The sequence below is a fragment of the Argentina silus genome (assembly GCF_951799395.1).
Source record: "Argentina silus genome assembly, chromosome: 10".
Taxonomy (NCBI): Eukaryota; Metazoa; Chordata; class Actinopteri; order Argentiniformes; family Argentinidae; genus Argentina; species Argentina silus.
In genome coordinates this window covers 11,918,236-11,940,459 of record NC_139664.1, presented here as the reverse complement: position 1 = coordinate 11,940,459, position 22,224 = coordinate 11,918,236, and the positions used below count along the sequence as shown (strand labels likewise).

General features: G+C 42.8%; 1 protein-coding gene across 6 annotated transcripts in view; it reads right to left on the bottom strand.

Moving 5' to 3' along the window:
- The window catches only part of ptk2ab (protein tyrosine kinase 2ab), a 52,875-nt gene extending 30,780 nt beyond the window's left edge, over positions 1-22,095 (bottom strand). For 2 of the 6 annotated variants that reach the window (XM_083678923.1, XM_083678925.1), the window contains exons 1-4: positions 6,523-6,875; positions 4,899-5,125; positions 3,406-3,572; positions 540-627 (exon numbers count right to left, since the gene is read on the bottom strand). In XM_083678923.1, the coding sequence (XP_083535049.1) occupies positions 540-627; positions 3,406-3,572; positions 4,899-5,125; positions 6,523-6,604 (564 nt within the window). In that variant the 5' untranslated portion in view covers positions 6,605-6,875. Of the gene's footprint in view, positions 1-539; positions 628-3,405; positions 3,573-4,898; positions 5,126-6,522; positions 6,876-11,270; positions 11,364-14,309; positions 14,337-20,784; positions 20,866-22,091 lie in introns of those variants that run through there. The other 4 variants (XM_083678927.1, XM_083678926.1, XM_083678924.1 and 1 more) reach the window with 4 other exon arrangements.
- Positions 22,096-22,224: the final 129 nt, after the last annotated feature.

The window sequence follows — 22,224 nt, the reverse complement described above, 5'->3', positions numbered from 1 at the left end:
GTCTATGATGCCTAGTGTCCACTGTTGAATTTTACTTAAAAACTATTTTTGAGGATTTCTCGTCAGCGCACAGTTAATATGGTCCCAAAATATCATTATATTTACTTAATAGCTGAAGTTTACTTCCCAGAACTTGACACAAAACGCATCACTATGTGACTATTCTAGTAGTACAGCTTGCTACTGGGATATATATATGTTTTGTATGCACAAAGTAATGATATTTTGGGACCATATTAATGTTGGGTTGACAAAATATAGAAAAAAAATATTATTGAGTAACATTAAAAAAAGCGTAAAAGATTTGATAAAAACCTCCTGTTAGAGGAGATAAGTTCACTGCTGTCGTATCCCTCTCTAGACCCCAGGCCATTGAGGATTTAATTCTACACATTCTGAAGCTATTCACTGTAAATATAACTGAATATGCGGTTGTCAGACTGATGTTCTCTACCTGTTGTGAAAATATCACAATGTGCCAGCCTGTCTGTCTTTTTCTGAGGGAAACGTATGTCCCTCACGTAAATATATTTTCTTACCTGATGGTAGAAGTAGTTCAGTGTGGGTTTGTCCTCTGTAAAATGGTTCAAGAACCCTTTTGGTAAGTAGCGTATTCGTAGCTCATACCTGAAGAGAAACATCACATTGTTATACTGGTGCTGACAAAGACAAGGATTTACTTTTGAGGAGAACACAAAATGGCAGATTACTGGGATATTTTCATTAGAAACAATCTCTGTGTCTTATTATGATACTTTTATTATTCTTTTACGTATAGAGTGAAAGTCAATACATGCTGTAATTGTTCTGTACTTTCCGGAGGCCCCTTTCATATGGAACTGATTAAAGAAGGGAGTGAGACATCCTCATCTCTGGCAGACCTCAATAACTCCAATTCCAATTGCAATAATTCCTGGAATAGCAGCCAGAGCCTCCTGTTAACTTACAAGGTGGAATTGCTGAAAAGCTTGAAATATTGTAGCTAATTTGAAACTCTTTGCTTGTTCTCTCTAATTAAAAAAACTCTTTGACTTAGAGAGAAGATTTAATAACTCTGGCATATCTCTTTTGCAACCCTAAGCCAATCTCAGATGCACACAAGACTTGTTCTTTTCTATATTGAGCTCAGATGTACAGTAAAAGTAAATATTAGAACAGTGGAGATTGGAATGTAGAAGCAAAGCAGATTGTTTCCATTCATTGGCTAAGAGCATGACCATTGGAAAGAAGAGCTGCTGGTCTGTGATACACATAACCAGTGTATTTTAAACTAGAATATTTATTTGATAGAAATTGTATTGATATGTTATTGTCATGCCATCAGGACAATACTTGAAATATGACTTCTCATACACACACACACTCACAAACTAAGACACAAAGGAAAAACAAGTACTAACATGTCTATGGCATGAAAGCATTAGGATGAGGTCAAACCTACACACCCACAACTATCCATACATTCTCTGTCTTTCTTTCTTTCTTTCTTTCAACTGCCAGTACAGCCCCGCGGGGAACGTAAGGTTAAACACAGCACATGGCGTGAGGTCGGAAATGTTCTAAACAACAGAAATATTGACGAAACAAGACAGATGAAAGCTGCCGTACTTCCTGTGTAAAAAAATGGAGGCATCTGAATTATGATTCTTATTTGCTGCAGATGCTAGAGGGCTTCCTTCATCCAACAAAAGAAATTAAGGCACAGAATAAATGAATAAAGAGCCCATTTTATAATGAATGAGCTGCACACAAAGCGACTGAAAATCCCCTGAGCGACTTCAATAGCGCACTAACAATAGCACAACGGAATACATCTCCACTGTATTATTTAACTCCACTACTTCAGCACGATGGCTGAGATGGTAGAGAATAACTTGGATTTTCATGCGCTTTGCTGTAGTTGTCCTTCTGCATTATCTAATAGTGTTCCATGCCAGGCCTACAGCAGAAGAATAGGTTGTTGTGAGAGAGATATAAGGTATGTACCATTGAGCAGGGTTGGAACGTTTCATCTGAATTATTGAGAATGGTTGCCATGGTTGGGAGTACATCACTTCTATCTGAATATTCTATTTCTGAATATTACAGGTGACATTTGTATTCCTGAGATGGCTAGGCAGATTATGCCAAAGTGGGTGTCATGGATTAAGTGGGTGTCATAGTGGCCATATTGAGAGATCTTTCTAGGCCTGATACATTATTAAAGGTTAATCATCCAGCTGGACCCATTCCAGCATTAACCACAAAGTAAATTCTAATGACTGATGACTGCTCCAGAGACTACAGTATCTGTGGCTGAGTAGGTAGAAGGTACATTTACCCACAGACTGGGCCTACTTACAGTACACACAGCACTGGCCATAAAGGGAGCGGAGGTGTGCAAGATTTGTGTCTGTAATAAATGCATACAGTAAGTCTAGACATTCTGCTATCTTTGCTATCCCCTCAGATGAAAGTAGAAGGTTATGTGTCAGCCTGGGCTCCTGACATCAGACACAGAGGTAATATGAACCCATAGTTAAACCCTCTCTAATTGCTATCCTCAATCAGTTCACTTTGGCAGAGGATCCCTTGTAGCTTCTCTCATTTCACTTCTAACAACTAGGAGGAGTCTGGAAGACAAACGGAATCAATCTCATTCTGTTGGAGCAGCAACGATGGAGTGTTTTTCAGTCTGCTGAAAAAAAACAAATCAACCACAACACGTCAATTCAAATGAAATCGTTACTGCTGCAAGTACAAATATACTCTAAGCAGCCAGATACAAAGCACTATATAGACTATAGTAGCACACACACTCACTGACATGAGCATTGAAACATTTCAATTGAAAAGAAAGAGCTGAACCGAATAAAGCGAGAATTCTCTGTTGATATATAGCGCTACAGCAACAAAAGGTTCAAGACTTCCTTTAATTGACTTTCAGGAGGCCTCTTGATCTGCCATCTCTCCACCTGCCAACAGTACAATGCCACCGTCACTGGCTGCATATGAAAGGTAAGAGGAAAAGCCTAAATGCCAGTAAGGAGGATGTTCAAAGGGAGTACCTGAACGAGGACAATAGGTTTTGGTTTCCCATTGCTACACTGTGCAGGCTCTCAATCTGTGGATTCATTTGAAAATACAAGGCATATAAATGCATTCAACCCCCTGCTGCAGTCCCTGTCTCATGACACTCACTGCCTGCACACGTATCCATGGTAACAAGGTCGCTCGCTCCGTGACATACTTTAGCCCTGGGTTTTGCCATCAGTCTGAATACATTTAAAACATTGGAATCTGTTACCATTTCCCCCCTCAAATAGCGCAGAGGATATCTGCCATTTTAGCTGTGGAGAGATAAAGAAAACTGAACTAAGCCAGCTCGCTGTGGGCTGGTGAGGGGCAGATGGCAGGGAGCCTTACCTCCACTCCTCCTGAGGGTGATGCAGCTCATACTTCTCCCTGACGTGGGACACCCCCATGTCTGGATGGAGCCAGTGGACCTCATCAGAGCGCAGGTGGCTGAGACGCAGACCCAAGCAGGACACGCACTTCACCTTGTGAATGTCCGCTATCTTCTGGATGATGCCCTGTCAGTGCACAAACATGTACAGGTCAGAGGGGCAGTGTGAAAAAAGGCCACAATAAAAGTCATGGATCCTTATTGCAACAGTAATAGTAAGGACAACAGTTAAATGCCATGTCCTGCATGGGGAGTTAGTGATTAAGAACGGCGACCAAGGTTAAATGAATAGCAGTTCATTATGGTGACATATTGCTGGTATGACATCAGTGTGGAGGGCCGTCACAGTGGTCCAGAGGTGACATGAGGACTACAGGACGATCTACGAGAGTAGGCAGATCAGCTTGGCACTGTTTCCCTGAATGATGTATAGTCCTTTTGTGGGCTTCCGGGAAGTCGTTGTCATTGTGTAGAGAAACGAGGTGGCTTTTAAATAATCCATCATTGAAATAATACTGTGGGCTTTTGACACAATCTGATAAGTGACATAACTGGGGTAAAATGATTAACTATACCGTCCCATCACACAAGGATGTCATTACATCTCTTCACGTCTTTTGACACCGTGTCGATCCACTGGTACAGGTACAGCAGTTAGGAGGAAACTGAATGATAAATCAGGAATATAGCACCATACGTGGATAGTGAAAGTCCAATTGTTTTATCAAGTGACCTATTCTTTTCACCTTTGCCCCCACACAAACCTGTTAAGCTGCATGGAGGCAATTATCACACTGAATGAGGAAGTAGACAATAAGTACAGAGACAATGTGAACAGGGTGTAAACAACAGAAACTGATTGAAACAGAGCGCTGTCCAGTAGGTGGAGTCGATAGGTAACTGTCCACCCCCTGAAGACAGGCGAGAAAGACTCACGAACAAGCAATCAATCACTCCACAGTCCTTCATTCTCTATCAATCACTTATATCCTCTATTCACTTCCTAACATCTCTTCGCTAAGATCTCTTCAATCAATTACAGGGCTCTCTTCACCAATGTGTCTATACTTGGGCCTCTGAAATATAGACCAACAGACACTGAGTGAAGATAAAACAGCAACAAAATCCCAATGAACATTTGGTCTTGCAGGCTAAGGAATGGATGACTAAGTAGAGTACCCACTCCATGGTGTGCCACAGCAAGCAATAGGGACAATAGCATGTGTCTTCCATTACAACATTAAAACAGAAAAATAGGACGATGCCTTGGGAACTCCATGGCTATAAAACATCAAAGACCTCTGTATGTTATTCCAAATAGCAGCCTGCTGTCTCTGGTTTTGTCTCAGAACACACCAAAGTGAGTAACATTAGCAATTCTGACACTGTACATGTCCTTCTTCAGAGGCTTAGCAAGCACAGATAATACTGTGGTATCAAACCGGGTCCTCACCCTGATGTCAGTGGCGTCTCCATGGCGGATGTTGCTGGCCCAGGTGCAGGGTTCACTGTTGCTCTCAAAGTAGTGGAAGATCTTGAGCAAGCGGTCCATGGTCCCTGGGGAGCGCTCCATTCCCATACTGAGTCGAGGCTTCACCCCAGAGGCCAGGGCATGGTTCAGATTGGGGTCCAGGTAAGCAGACGCCATGCCTTTGGTAGGTGCTAGCTGTCTGTCATATTCTAGAGGGGGAAAGAGAGACAGCGAGAACATGAGATTTTGTGTATATTAATACAATAGATATAATTTTTTCCCCTAAAAAATCCCCCCCCCCCCAAAAAAAAAAAAACCAGGCCTATAGTAATCTAGTTTGCAGAAAATGAGGTCACATAAAAGAGGGGCTTATACAGTATCAGGCATCTGAAGTGATGTCACCCTAAAAAAAATGATTACAAGTAGAGGCTTGTTTTTCTTTTTTAAAACAAAGACATACAAATGGCCAGCTACTTTGTGAAAACAAGGCTATTTGGATTCATATTTGATCATGTTTATCTTCCCACAGATTGAAAATCAGTTGGACCACTCAAACAGTACTTTGTAACCATGTCCACTAAATCCACTTTGTAAACAATACAATCTAACAAACACAGACACTCTAACAATACAAATATGATCACAAGCAAAAAGGACTACAAAGTAAAATGTGCATTAATGCTGACAGCTTCTGCCCTTGTTAAACAGCCCAATGGTATCACTGACTGCTGGTGTCACTGGTGTGAGACAGATGTCGTGGTGAACAGAGAGGATGGATGTCGTGCCACTCCTGAGCACAGTCTGGCTGACAAACAAGGCCGGGCGGGGGGGAGACAAAGAGGGTCAGTGGCCTGGGAAGGACGTGGGGACGCTGGCTCATAGCTCAGACAGACGCACAGACAGACAGCCAGATAACAGTGCTTTTATCAGGGGATCTCCCCTAAGGCCTGAAGCTGGACACAGTGGGCTGGGCTGTCTGACAGCAGGAGGCCTTGGAGAGTGAGCAGTGCCGCAATAACACACACACACACAACTCCTGATGGTTCATATACGGGGGAAATCACGCACAAGCCATTTAGAACATCCAATAGAATTTAAATGGTGGGATAAGTAACAACGGCAAATGGTCATTACAAAAACCAGCATGTTTAAAAGCTTGGATTTCCAGTCAGATTTGGACGAGGCTAACTGACTCCAAGCCGCCCAGTGACACCTACATTCCTGAACCATCCTGTGTTACTGATAACACCAATAGCACAGGCAGCAACAAAGAAGTATGCCAGGAAAACGGCCATCACTCAACAGCAAACCCAAAACATAAATTGCATACATTCTTCGATCTCAATCTTTAAACATTTTTCGCTGGAACATCTGATCAGCCACAGTACAATACACGGTCTAACTCTCGTCAGAAAAGTCCAGTCAGAAAGTCAGTAGGAAAAAAGAAAATCGACTCAATCAGATTGAGCAAGACTAGACTTGAGAGACAATGGAAAGCGAGAAGACATTGTTGTAAAAGTCTGATTCAATCCCTCCCACAGTTCAAACAGCACTGTTCCAAGCTACACCGCTACAGTACACAGTCCAATGTCTCCTCCTAGCCTACCTTTATTGAGGAAAGGCCAGCAGGTACACGCCACTGCCGAGCCCGAGTCACGCAGTGGCACACTCCCGCTGTCGGCTAACATGGGTGCTACAGTAGGACGTTACATACATACAGGCTGTATGTATCTACTGTACACCACATTCCTCTGGTGCCCACAGGGGCAAGTGTGGAGGAATGTTGTGTAGATCCCTCTTTTGGTTTGAAACAAACACACACAGAAACAGTCTCACACACACACACACACACATACACACACGCATGGATATATCCTAGTCTTTTCCTGCAGTCACGTCATATCCTGGTTATGACAATGTGCCCCGCCGCTCAGGAGCCCCAGTGAGTCATGAAAATGTCATTCCTGTCTCCTCTCACTGCAGATACCTCTTCCTGGCTGACAGGAGCGGGGCCAGAGCCCTTCACAAAACAGCCCTTGATCACAGTGCAGTGTTGCTATTACCAGAGCAGGAGTCCGCACAGGCAGGCAGGCAGCCACTGATTGGCTTGCCGACAAAGTGGAGTAAACAAGGCGTGCATGGTTTAGTGGGAGCTCAGCCAACATGGTCGGCCATGAGGAGGAGCCTACATGCAAACCTGGAAGATCCATGGAGGTTAACCCCTTACACGACAAGCCAACAAAACAAACATACAGAACAAATACTGTAGGGTAGGCTACAGATTTTAAGTGGAATGATGTACTGGATTTCTTTTTACACAATCCAATAACAAATTGTTTGGCACAAACCTGAATACAATGATTCTAATGGTGGCATATCATTACCACTATACAGTTACAAGTTACAGCTTAGGCCTATTTCTTGCTTTGCTGGTGTGATGTGCCAATGTGACCCATAGTGATACTGAGAGCTGAGACCGGCAGCGGGAAGGACAGTGATATGAGGGAGGAAGAGCTGCTGACTCAGCTATTCTACTGATTGACCTACAGTCGCCTCTACTGAGACTCACACACAGCTGAAGGGGTTGGTTACAGCTGCAGGTCAACAAAAGTAGGCCATTATCTCACAGTCCAACCAAGCATTCTTAGTAACTGTTACCGCTCCCTCCTAGAAGAACTTTATGGTCTCAAAGTTACTAAGCTTCACAAAATGCTATATCACAGTGACAAAGCTCCTTGAGGGGAACCTATTTGATATATAAATGATAGCTGACTGCTTCATCCAAAAAGGCCAGGACTTTTACCAAGACCTTTACCAAGCTAATAATCGCTGGACAGAGACTGACACTTTCCGGTCTTCTGCTGAGCCCAGAAGGTCAGTGGGCAGGAGATGGGAGAGACAGGATTCTTCTGCCAAACTGAACATTGGTTATGCAGTGCAAAAAAACTACTTTATACGCACGTAATTCACTTAAATTGTGTCAATAACTAATCTTGATAGTAAAGATACAGTGCATTTTACATGGTCACTATCCCAAAGGTAAGGTCTCACCAGGAACATATACCGTCGGACCTATAGTGCCCCATCATAGGCCCTACACTATAGAAACAACTATGGAACAGCGGTTTCCAATATCTAAATGATGATATTGGTCTCATTGCTCTAATGGTCGTCTCCATTTCATCCTAAAGAGCTTAGATGGTTGATTAATGAGCGGGTGATTACAGAGTTGTAATGTGCAACAGTGGCTCGCAGGGATAATGCTGGGTGACTGCGGGCTGCACTTTGGAAGTTATTGACAGTACTCTGGGCCCACATTGGCCAGAGCACGCCACTATACAAACACATGTCAATACCCATGAAAGTCATGAAGCACTTCATCAGCACTACTGAACAATCATAGATTTATCTTTCAATGTCCGATGCAGCGAAGAAAAACACGGCCTTTCCAAACTCACAGCGGCCCATTCAGCAACCTCCGGGGACGTGTGTTTGATCCTGACAGTGAGGACAATGCAAGCTACTGTTGAAACTGTTGCCTACTTTGAAGAATGTATAAACATAAATAAACCGATATGTAAGGAATGCAAATAACAACGGATTTAAAGATGTATTTCATGAACCGAAAAACAGTATTGTGTATTATCTCATTGAAAATGAACATGGTAAAAGGCATACAGAAAAGCATAAACAGGGCTACTGTAACATCCTGATGTAGTGACCTCAGTTATCCATCATGTTCCGCACACTTCTAATAGATGTTCTCAAGGTAAAATCTCCCTGAGAGGGGCTGAACTAGAGTAGTCTAATTTATAGAAATGAGGCACCAAAAAGAAAAAAAGAAAAAAAATCAGGGAGCATTGCTAGTACTATTGAGATATATTGAGCATTGCTAGCACTCAATCTGAGGTCTATCACATTCTCACAGCCATATCTATTATCCCTCCTCCACTGAGCAGTCCCCTGCTTAGAAAGGGAGTACAGAGAATGTCATATAGAGGAGACCTAGGCAATCTGTGTTCTCTCTCACTGCGAATTGAGCTGTGGAGCCAAAGGCTTCATTTCATTTGAGTGGGCTACCCAAACTAGGGAGAAATGAGGTCTCGTATTCCTCTCTCACATATAGAGAGTCATCGCAGCAGCAAAGCAACGCTTTGGGAGCTTAATTTGTATCGGATCACTACACATTTCTGATTGCATTACACTACAAATCCAATTAAAGACTCTTTGATCTAATCTTGAAAGAGAACAATGGAAGAATAAGCCATTTCCTGACTTCTGTAAGCACCCGGAAGAAGAAGAAGTTAATGCAGAAGCGCATTGGTTTTCAATCATTTAGAAAAGTGTCAGAGTATCTCTTGCACATCAATGTTGTTTTTCTACTCATGCACCTGTAAGGTAGCGACAATCAGTCTACCCTGCGTTCCCTCTGCATCTGTTTCCAGGGAGTTCTCCTGCTGGCCTCTGTAAGCCCTGGTACAGTACTAATGAGAGATGAGAGTAAAGTCCAGAGACCCCTGCCCAGCCTGAGCACTGTGGCCCTAACACTACCAGTCATGTGATCCTGAGGAGATTGAGGTATGAAAGAGTGCCTTCCCCAACCAGGCCCCATTACCCCCACCTCTCTCTCTCCTTCCCTCCCCCATCGGTCACCATGTGACAGGGGGGGCCATTTACTGGGAAGCTGATAAGTTCCTCTGGGGCAATTACACTCCGGAAGATGAGAACCTTCAGCATATTGACTTCTGTAAACCTATAGCCTAAGAACGTGAAAGAAAGGATGTCAACAAGGGGAATTATCTCCAGCTCAGGAACTTGCTGTTCCCTGTCTTTATGGTCCTGTGACATTCGCAAGAAATGCAATGCCACAGCAGCCTGTCTCAATGCCAAGAATCAACCTCAACCTAGATCTCTCTTTCCCCTCAGAAAATAGGCCTGCTGGTGCCTTGTCCTTGCATCTGAAGTCTTTAATTGACCACTACATTCTTTCCGCTGAAAACTAATCCTTATCTTTTAATGGCTTTGAAATCTTTACTTGACGGTTAACCAAATGCCACGAGTCTGATCAGGGGGGGAGGACAAGCGCCACGGTGCAAAATCAGATTTGATCTATTTGGCCCCAATCGCATTAACACGAACCACAGGGCCCAAACAAAACACAGGCTCATACAATACCATCCATATGGACCGGCTACACTGTATCCTCCTCTTGGAGCTGTGTTGCATTCCAGAGCTCAAATTGACCATTCCCTCAGAAACCTAACAGATAGCTTCAGTTCAGTCCTAACACAGTCAAGAGTATTTGTTGCCAGGAGCATGACACACTTCCTACACAGCTTAGGGTTTTAGCTTTGAACAGACTTCCATATCTTTGACGGAGAGGGATACAGTACCCTTCATTACACCGAGAGAGAGGCTTAAATGACTGAACAGACTAAACAAGTAGGACAGGAGGATGTATGTGGAACCATCGCATCCTTCACTGTGAGTCCTCTGGGTAAGACGCCTGCCTGTGAAGCCTGTATCTGAGCCCTGCGGGAGCCTGATTCCCTCTCCCACTGCACTCCTACATCCTCATTAAGACCTAGCTGCTCCCTGGATTAAAGCCTCCTCTCATCCTGTGCCTTACAGCTCCACACAACTTTCAGGTCTCCCCCCCCCCCCCCTCCCTCCCCACAAAAGAAAACCCATCAGGGCTCTTTCTGCCTGTCAACTATATGGCACATTACCCATGCAATTTTCACAGCACCAGGACTCATAGATACTGCACAGTGTCGAGGGAGAGAGAGTTGCTGCTGCTGCTGCTACTGCCTGGGCAGTTACCTGGCCTAGTTATCAGCTCCTCCAAAGGCAGACTAATCACAGCCCAGGCTGACACTTAATCAGTTTGAGACAAATGGGAATTAACCCCTCCATAATGAAATATGTTCACACGACATCAGCTCTCCTAAGACAGGGCAGCGGATGATCTTGTGCGGATTACTTTCACATCGATGACTTATTATTAACTTTGGCTTACTTGTCAGGTTGCGGTAATGAGAGATGGTGTCTTTATGGTCTTGGCAGAAGACACTGCTGTACCTGAGAGGCACTGACATTCACTGCATTGCCTTGGCAAGTTATGATATGGCAGCAAAAAAAAAAAAGCCTGCATAAAGCAGAGCATGTGAAATCCAGCAGCAACAGAGCGCTATGAATTAACAATCCATTAGAGAAGCGACATGACATCCATGAACAGCCGACAATCTAATCCTCATACATCAAAAACCACCATAAGAAAATGACACAAAATAACACACTCGTTGAAAAAGAGACGTATCTATCTCTAATGGGCCCTCTGCTATATGTACATACTTGGAAGTGGAGGAGGGTGGGCGTACACACAGGCTCCCCTGGCCCAGCATAAGGGGATGCAGCCGCTTCGTTCCATGCCCCCAGCACCTGCTTTTCTATCCCAGGCCCCACGGCCAGCCGGCTCCCTGTGACCTTCCACAACCGCATAGAGGCCAGGCCAGGCTGCTGTCCCTGCCCCTGAGCACACACTGCCCTGGCCCCAGTCCTCACAGTCTGCTCCCTGCCCCCCTCTGACTCGCCCGCTCACACAGGCCTGCCTCTTGGCCTCAGGGGAGGAGAGAGGAGGGTGCTAAATAGGAGGAGGAGGAGGAGGGAACGCCAAGAGAACAACTCAGTTGAAACCCTCCAGAGGTTTCCCAAAATCCACCCTCCACTCTGCCTGACAGGCTGTATCCGAGTCAAAGAAGGTGTTTGGTGTCACTCAGAAAGAGAGAATCAATATGGGACAGCTCAGTGTTGGCTCCTCCTTGTCTTCTGATTTGCTTTCCCCTCAGATCCACGCACACTCAGCTTTCGGCACCAGCCTCAAAATAAAGCCCCCGCAGCGTTCACTGCCTTGAAAAATGAATCCAGAGCGGCACTTGGAAAACAGTGTAGTAAAAAGACGTGAGGGGAAAAAAACAATCCTGCGATAGTACAAGAGACTACAGCTGCGTTAGAACGTTTCCTTAGGCTCCTTTGGTTGGTATCCAGGCCAAGCTGCTGCTGCGGTGCGAATTGCTGCCGAGCAGGCTGTGTCAGGAGAGAGTGTGAGGGTTTGTGTGTGACTCACAGAGAGAGAGAGGGAGAGAGTGAGTGAGGGAGGGAGGGAGGGAGAGGGAGAAGTAGAGGTAGGGTGAGAGAGAAGTAGAGAGCTGAGCTTCATTCAGGAAACTAAGCGAGGGCAGTAGAAAAGGGGAAGGGGGGGGGGGTGTTATTGGAGGAGCTGTGTTATTAATATGCTAATCTCACCCATTCTCAAATTCACTCAGCTCTTCTCGTGTTTACAAAACGGACAGTGCCTCTTAGCCAGGAGAGAGAGCTGCAAATCAAGTCCAACCAGGGTCACAACTACTGTAACACTCAGATTCCAAGCCAACAATCCCTCCTCCTACTTACAACCATGTCTGTCCCCTGCCTCTGGCAATGAGCCAAAGCAAGGCCCTCCTCCTCTTCCCCTCTCCTCTCCTCTTCCCCTCTCCTCTTCCCCTCTCCTCTTCCCCTCTCCTCTTCACGCTTTCCATTTGCAGCCATTCCCTCCAAGGCATACACAGGTGAGGAATCTTAATGAAGTTAAGTGAAGTGAAAAGCCCCAAAAAAACTGATATATATATATATATGTGTTAAGGATATATGTTTAAATAGAAATAAATCCACTCAAATGTCTATATTGGCAAACAAAATGGTTTATTAGACAGAACTTTTTTGTTAATCATTTTACCCTCTAATCTTCTTTCAGGAGCAAGTGATGCATTGAAAACCTACACTTGGTTGTGTACAGTCACTTTAATGCATTGGAGCAGCGTAACAGACATCCAGGAAGCAGAACTTGAGCCGCCTCGTTTCTGCCCACTTACCTCTGCCCCACGCTCAGTCAATGCTGTTTCCTAGTAATGATAATCAAGCAAGCCTCAAAGTAAATTATTCATTGCTGAGAGGGGTGGAACGGAACCCAGTTGCCTTTTTACATGCACTGTATGTATCCTTGCAATGGGGAATATATTTACATGTCAGTTGTACATGTAAAAGGAATGCACTAAACAAGGATCAATTTCTCCTCACAAAATAGGCCACATCAATTAATTGATTCTCTTCACTGCTTCAGCACATCTTAGTCAAAACTTTAGACTTTTGATACCATAATTACCATGACAACTGAAAAACAAAACCAAGACAGTGAACGTCATCAGGGACACATCTCACTTTGATCTCTGCACTATGATCGTAGGAAGTTTTATGGTCCTTTTAGACATTCAAATGTGTGCACCATCAATTTCTTGGCCTCCAACCAAACGAGAGCAGCACTGAATTATTGCTGTGAGAACTCCCAAAGGCATCAGACAAAAATACAAGCCTTGGAGCAATAGTGTCGCACTATTGTTTTCTATTGTTTTCTTCAAGCAGCCCATCAGGGACGTGGGACCAAGGACAACATGCAGCCAAGGCAGCGTCCTTGACAACAACAGGGTGACAGAAACCACCCAGGCTGGAGCAGCATGGTTCCTATCCTAAAGGATGTCTGTCAGATGGCATAGGCATTGGCTCCGTTATCCCAGGCATGATTACTGTAATACTGCTGACGACGGGATCGATACTACCATTACAGTTGATGTTATGTAACTATGCCACCACTTAACCTGTCTTCCCGCACAGCCAGCTCCTTTTCGTTTCCCAGGAATACTGTGGGAATTCAGTGCAGTGTTTTCTCTGTCATGCTACACTCCCACAGGGAACATGGCTGCCTCGAATATCAGGTTCAAAACCCCATTATGTTTAAAATAATAGGCTTCACAGAAATCCACACTGGAACTACAACTTCCTATTGTCAGACAGATGTTTTCAAAGTCATATAATGTCATGACATTGAGACACTACTTAGATGTTACCATTACAAAACTGACCGGAAGAGGTATTTATTCCTTGGGTGAGATGTTTGCTACCACTTATACTTAGCTAAATTACAACATGTTTCTCTGTAAATATTCTTCAACAAATTAAACATTGATGAGGAATCAGAGTTACAGTATGAAGATGACAGGAGGAACACTAAAAGGAAGCCTTTAATCCTGACAGCCATGGGTTGCCTTAAGGAAATGCATACCGTATGCTGGCATATTATGCACTGTAAAAGGACTCTCAAGTGAAACACAATCTGTTCTAATCTAAACAGGTCTAGGAGGTGCCGTGTGTAATGCATGCATGCTATCAACCAGCCTCTCTACACTGAGCACCATCAACAACAAATGAGAGAAGTCTCTCCCCCCAATCTTCACAATCATTGGACATGATGAAACTAAAATTGCACAAAATTACAAGAAGGCAACATCCTTAAGTACTTACCCGCGTAGTATGATATCCTTGAAATATCTGCAAGAGAAAGAGAGAAAGAGAAGAGTAAGTTAGGATGGCATTATTCTGGGAATTTCACACATGTAAATGGACTGACTGTGGTGGTCTCTTCAAAGCTACTGGGAGTCCAATGACAATTAGCACAAATTAATATCAGGCAGCGACTTTGCAGATAGAGCCCCCTAGCTGTCAAGTGTTTAGCACAGCCGAGAGATTGGCAGGCTGCATTGCCAAAGGCACTAGGATCTTGGCTTCCAGCTCCACCAGGGACAACCTGTTCTGTTGTCCCTGTTGAGGTTACACTGTCCTCTCAATATCCCTAATCCTAATATAATACAGTACTTGACTCTTCAAAGCTCAAAAGCCTGCATGGTGGTGTAGGGTCAACCATTATTGAATCATTTTTGAACAGACTGTGAAAGTGGCACAAAACATTAGAGAATGACATTGAATCCGGAAATGTACAAAATCCAGACCGTGTGGAATGGGGGGGGGGACGTGCTTGAGTTTCCGTTTTATAACTGATTAACCTAATAAGCGGTGGGCGGTGTGTTTCTCAACACAGCGTTTTGGATTCAGCTCAGCTCCCCCAGTCACCACCTAACATCCAGAATAGAGATTACATCCTCCGGTCATTAAAGTCGGAGCCATGCTAGCTGATGGCGGCGCGTTGATAAGAGCTCCTAGTTAGCACACCGGCCCATCAGTATTCCTCTGGCCTCTTGGAGATACGGAGAGGCTGCATTATTCCCTTCATCAGAAAGACAGAGAAGTAACATGCAGGCCCCTATCAGTGCTGACACAGGCACAGCTAAGCTCGCCAGCTAATGCTGCTCATTTTTTTAACTAAACCATAACAACAGGATGGAGGCACAGCAGGGGAGATAATGGAGAGATGATCTGAGAGAGCGAATGATCAATGATTAGGAACAGTACTGTAGCCCTGATGACATAAGGCTCCACTGGGGTGGAAATAGGCGGAATCAAATGTTTTTTTTAAAAGCAATGTGTAAACAATAAGGTGGTGTCTCATAATAGCTTCAAATGACATGTGGACGTTTAGAATCAGTGTAGCGTACTTAATATGAGTCATGAACTGAGGACAGCTGTTTAACTGATCCAATAACTATCTATAAAGTATGACTAAAAACTGTCTATAAACTAATTATAAACGCGTAAAGCATCAATGTCATTCTTTGATCACTGCCGTCAGTGTGAAAAGCATTGCGATACTGAATGAATGTTCAATAACGGTTTGCTTTCCAGCGTGTTAAATCAGTGTATGTTGGGTCAATAGAGAGGCTCTCTGTTGCCCTTAAACATTTCCTCACCATCATTATGATGTAAAGATTTGTTGAGGGAGATCCGCATGGAAAGCAAATCTGAAAATCTATAGATTGGACGCTGCTCTTTGATTTCTCAAAAGCTTTATTGATCCTCCTTGGTCAACAATGAAATCAAGGACATCACAAATTCTCAAGGATGTAAAGATGGTAAGCAGTCAGTGCAACTGCACTTCTTGTTTATTCAGCTCTAAACCTGCTTGTTGAATATATCAGCTTTGTTAGGTACAGTAAATGCCCAGGTGAAACCTGTTCAAGGTGTCCTCTCCTCACCCCCTGCGATAAGGCCCTATCTATCAGGCTGGCAGGCTACCAAACACCTGCCCCTCAAGCTGTCTGCAGTAGGGTGTTTAAGTGAATGGTGGGGAGGGGAGGGAATAGAATCTGACCCCAAACACAGCTCCCCAGTGTCTGTGTGGAAGACAAACACAGCCTTTCAAATGGACCCAGTCGACTGTGTCATTACTGACTATGGCTCCCTCAGGCTGGCTCTAGATTGACACACTACAGCCTGGCTTGTTTGATTGATTTGGGTGATTGTCCAGTGATGATGTACTGGGGTTTGCTGACACAGCAGCAGGTTGTAAAATGGATTATTGTGGAAACACCTGGGCCAGAGATGAGGTCTGACTCAGCAGACTACTCATGGCTCTGTCAGGCACTGCATTTACTCACCTAGACAACAATGACCCTGCCAAGGTGAGGCATTGAGGAGGAGGGAAGGTCACGACAGGAAGTAGCTTTAGTGCAAGCTGTTCTTATTCAAACGGTAACTATTCAGAGTATACAGTAGCATACTTAGACTGTTTCTGCCTTGACCTAATCTGTTTCTGCCTGTCTGTCAAACCAGAGGACAAGACCAACCCCAGAGAGACCCAGAATCTCCACTCAACTCACACATACATACACAGAGACACTAGAAACACACTTACACACAGGCAAATTAGTAGATAATAATGCAAATTAGTAGATCCCTGCACAGACAATCATATTTGCGCATTCAGGCAAATTAATTATGAGTCTATGGGGACTATCAATGAGAACTTCGAAAACACTGTGGCCTGAAAATATGCTTTATTTCAGTGCTTCATAATTGAATAACCATAAGGATGAGCTGAGTGAAAGCAATTTGAAGGATCCCATCAGAGTATCATTGCTTCCAGCTGCAAATGGGAGCTGATGAAATTAAAGAATGCAGGTAAATTGATCCAATGTTACCTCGACCACAGTTGCTAAATCCATTTATGTTCACTTAATTGGACAATCTTTGAGGCACATTCATTCGAAAGGACATGGATTTGGATTGCATTCAGACTGTTCCAGTTGTAAAACTGACACAGGAGAACGGTCTGGAGTCTCAGCACAATTATGTTGATATATAAATCAATAACAGCTTATCCTGCGCAAAATCACAGTGACTGTCACCTTTCTACCATTTCACTCAAAGGAAATTTGTTGTACCATCATCTCTTGAGAGTTGGCAGTGGGCAATCCTAATGACCTGAAGATTGAATAATAACAAACCACGCTAGTCATGAGAAAAACATACTCAATCTCTAGCCTGAGACATGACTCAAATATCTAATTCTGCCAAGCAGGACATTAAGGAGCGCTATAGGAGATATTTTCTGCCTGCCGCAATAAGACTGTACAAGTCCCCCTCCGGCTGGCTCAATCAGGATGATCAGAGTCAGGCTGAGGGATGTTAAATCATACTAGACTGTTCTTACTGTATAGAATGTTTCAGATGTCTATTTTATTTCATTATTCTATTGTCACTTTATTTTGTTGTTGTTGTTTGTGATGTGAGTAACACTTTAATTTCCCCTCAGGGATCAATAAAGTACCTACCTATCTATCTATTACTTCATCATTGTCTGTGCATGCCACCAACGCACAGGAAATGAATTAGAGAATATTCAGGTAGACAGAGATGATATAAACAAGCTTGAGTATTAGCCTAGTTGTTCCCCAGGTTTTCCTGGTAGAATCAAACCCAGTAAAGGAGGAAAAACGCACCAGGGTGTACTTGCAATTTCTGGCTGCAACTACTGTAATCACATAATCCAATTTGTCTTTGGCAACACATTGGTTCGGATTTGTTTTCTTCAACAAGCAGTCGTCATGGCAAAAAGAATGCATTGCAAAAAGTCTTAATACTGTAAGGCAATTACGTGTTGAAATGTTTTTGTACTTTACTAGTTCGATAACAAGCCTTACTTACAAAACAATTGCACATCAATAAAACACAACAAAAAGCAAAAAGGTGTTTCTCTTCATAGATCATGGACTCAGTCAGTTGCCTTCGATATTGATGCTGTTGTCAACAACAACAAAAATAAGTGGTCATCAGCAGCAGATTCTTTACTGAAAAGGAATAAGAATGTATTGCAATGAAGGTGTTGGCTCAGAAGAATTGAGTTTGGTAATTTCGTCCTCACATCCGAGTAGTGACTTGATAAGTGCTGGGTGTGACAGTATACTGTGGTCTCAATGCTGAATTCCTGGGAGGCCTGAGCCTCCTGATTTGTGAAATTTTATAAAAGCTCCAGGGTTTAACTCATTGGTGCCTTAAAGAGCATACAAATAAATATAAATATATACTGGATATATTCATGCTGATATCGCCATTCATTCAGTCAGATAGTTTTGTTTTGATAGGTACACTTCATGGCCATCTTCTGATTTACCAAGAGAACATGCCATATTCATCAGCAAATATTTGAGACTTATTCTTTGAGGCACCCCTAAAGCTTATGTGGGCTTGAGGGGAAGAACTGGCAAACAAAGCAGGGATAGAAGATTGCATTATGCATTCCTCACTCAGTAAAAAGCAGTGAATTCTGCCAGACATCCATATATCCTTCAAGGTACAGTACCTAGGTACCTAAGGTACCTAATTTACTATAGATTGATGTCATCCCAGAAGGTGAAAGAAAGATTATACTGTATATGTCTCTAACACATATCATCACAGAGAGCAGTGCTCATTTATATATTTCCATAGTCAGGATGTGCTTCCTACCGAGTGTATCCTGCTGGCAGATCCCATTGTGCAAAAAGAACCACAAAAACCACCACATTTCCTGAGCTCTGGTGTAGGATCTAATCGGTACCTTCTCTTAATTTTTGTCTGCACTGCAGTAATGGCATAGGAGAGCAGAAGCTCCCAGTATCCAGGCCTGAGGTGTGCTGTAGAGATGTGGCAGGCAGCTGCACTGCTTATCTTTGAGGAGATAAAATAAAGAATGTTTGAACACTTCTATCAGAATCATTGAGTAGAGTGTCACTCAGGCAATTGGCCTAGCTTTTGACATCCAAAAGTCAGTTAGTAGGCCTAGCTCTATACATTGTAAATCAATCGGTTCGGACTTCATTCAATTGCTATAATAAAAGTTATTCCAAGAGGACATGGATCTACAGGTATCAATGTTCATAGTTCTTTAGCCACAGAGCAGTACAGTATGGATTGATGGTCCAATTTTCTTGGTAAAGACAACTAAAGCAGAGCTTCACATGTATTGCCTCCAGAGGTTTAAAGGAGCCTTTTTTGTATTACAAGTGTTGTGACAGCCAGCCTATATGATACCCTTACTATTCCAATACACCAATTCTGTATTTCAGTGCAAGTGTCACTTTTATGTTTAGTCATTGTTGATGGCCTTTCCAGGTATTGGAAACTCCACAAACACGTTTCCTAGAATTGCAGATTGATTTAAAAGTTCTGAAACATATGTTTAAAAAAAACAACAACAACAACAAGGCATTTTTAGACTTTGCTCAATGTACCATGCCAAGGTTAACAGTGAAAACAAGATCCAAAATTAATCCTACCAATCAGTGATCCACGGGTCAGTCAGATACTTTTATACACCACAGATATCATAATCAACTCTGTCTTTTAATTATTTGGTATACTGTACACCCAAATACATCTGCAGGCTGCCTCTTTACCCTACTTATTGTGACAGATTATCACACTAGAGAAATGTAGTAAGAAGACAAAAGTAAGATTGCATGAGTGTGATCATTTATCTGTTCATAAACAATCTGATTTGATGGAATGCCTTTAGATATTCCCGATCCAATCTAGCCTAATTGAACAGAGGGCTCGAGTCTTCCTGAGTCAACGAGATTGGAATTTGCTCAAAACATTATGACGCAATGCATAACAGCTGGACCGCCCTCTGAAGGGCTGTGCAGACTTGAGAAGGTTCCTTTGCTACAAAATGACTAGGCTTACCTTTTTTGTCTTTTACAAGTCTTGACAAAATGACCATCTAAACTGATTTATTGACTAAATGACTGCACTTTTATTGTTTTCATGACACAGTGTGTTGGATTTGTAGGGGATGAATCAAATAGTGGATGGGGCTTGTTATACTGTGTCCCAGTCTGATGTCTTCATCTGTGAACAACTCACCAAGCACCAAGGAAGTCAGATGTGATGTATCCATTGTACCAAAGGAAAAACTACAGGAGACTACAAACAGTGCATATGCAGAGTTACCACACCAAGAACTGCTCTAAAACTAGCTACAACATATTCATTTGCAATACAGCATTGTTTTGGCACAAATGCAAAGTTTAACAGTTCTTTAAATGATATGATCATGACCAGAATCATATCTAGACTTATGCCCAAGATCACTGCTGTTATCTCAGGTTATTGCAAGTCATTAGATGAACTCATATCAGAAAACGTGCCCTGAAGCAGCACAAGACTTTTAGGTAAGTGTCCTGGAATTCATCAGGTTACATAGACAAATAAAACAGGGGTTTGGAACGCTGCACACAATACAGCATTTGGTTGATAATGCGTGCCTCATGGTCTGTTATAAACAGCCTACTCTACAAAAGAATGCATAGACCTGATGCCAGCTACTGTAACTTTCGGTTCGTGTAGCAATACTCTCCTGTCTCTGAGGTTTCACATGCAACTGCTTGCATTGTGAGGACACAAGGAAATTCCTCATACCTTATCTCAGGTACACTCACTCCTCGACATGAAGTAGCCTACCTACACATACTCCAGTTCTGAGCAACTACTACAACGGCAACAATAACAAGCCAAACACTGCTTTACCAAAACTGTCAGCTTGGACTTTATACAATACACATACCTGCATTAGTGCAGCCAAGAAAATCCCAAAACTGCATATTAGCCTGTTCATGTATGAGTATATCCAACCAACAGCAATTCACTTCCTAATGCACTACTGACAGTGCTATTGAGCATATTACCCCCCTTGCGAACACACCTTGCCCCTCCTTTCCCTCTCTCACAAACCCCTCCCTCTCACACACTAGCTTTAACTTGTTACACCACCAAGCATCAAAACAAAAAGGAGATTATTCAGATGCATAATAAGAAGCAAGCTGCTGACAATAGTACTGTATAGTCAGTCAGTCAGTCAAAAGAGAAAACACAGCCAGTAGTTGTCCAGATTCATCAACAAATCAATTAATGGTAGATGTAAAGACATAACATTATTACTATGTATACACATTAACTCATACTGCTGGAACTGAACCAGTGTAAAGCATACAATGTCTGTGGCTCGTGTAGACATTGTACCAAAGGCTATATTTGTAAAGTTGGCCAAATGCGGAGGGTAAGGGTTTCCCATTGAATGCTGCAACTCTCAGCTTACTCTTCATTAAAAGAAGGCCAATATACAGTCTGAAAAAAAGAATAATATACTGTTGGAAAATTATAAATATAATTTCCAATCAATGCACATTACTCAAATGGAATTGTGCTACAAGCATGATACACAACTGTACACAAGCATAAGGAGCAGCTTACAACACAAACGTTGCAATATTTTGTAACCAATCTAAACAATCATGAGAGTTCGACTTGTTACAAATGATCTTTCTTGGATATTTTCACTTACAAAATTGTTACATTCCCCCGATGACCACAGGAATTATCAAAGATATAGAATGGACGTTGCCACTGCATTCTATTTAAGTGAGGAATTCTGTTCCCTGAACCTTGCACTTATAGGCGTGAGGGGATTCGGACGTACTGCACCACTGTTTGCAGATAATTAATTTACATGCACTGAATTAATGATTGTGTACAGGGTACATACTCAACGCATCTTTGCTTTTTTACTCATAGAGGGTCGTATCCAATCCAAATAATTGACATCTCGAGCAGCAGTACAATGCCATCCTCGAATAGTGCACTCATTTGTTCTGAACAATGGCATGACAGTATAACTCCTCTTAGGATGCAAACTACCTCCATATGACCATATTCTCTCACTGAACGTAAATAGTAGCAAGTAAGGAACTCAAAAACCGAATGACTGCAACCCCTTCATTGTCTGGGTCTGTTACTCCTATGCTAACTGGCTAACGTTAAAGTTATTTCATTTCCCCCACATATTTCCAAAATATATTGGCCATGTTTACTTACGTATATCTGTAATATCGATGCTCAACAATCACACCTAATTTCGTGTTACGACTATCTTCCCTGCAAGTGTGTAGAAATCCCGTTATAATCGTAGCTGTATCTGTGTGGGGTTCCCTCTTCGTTTCTTCACAAC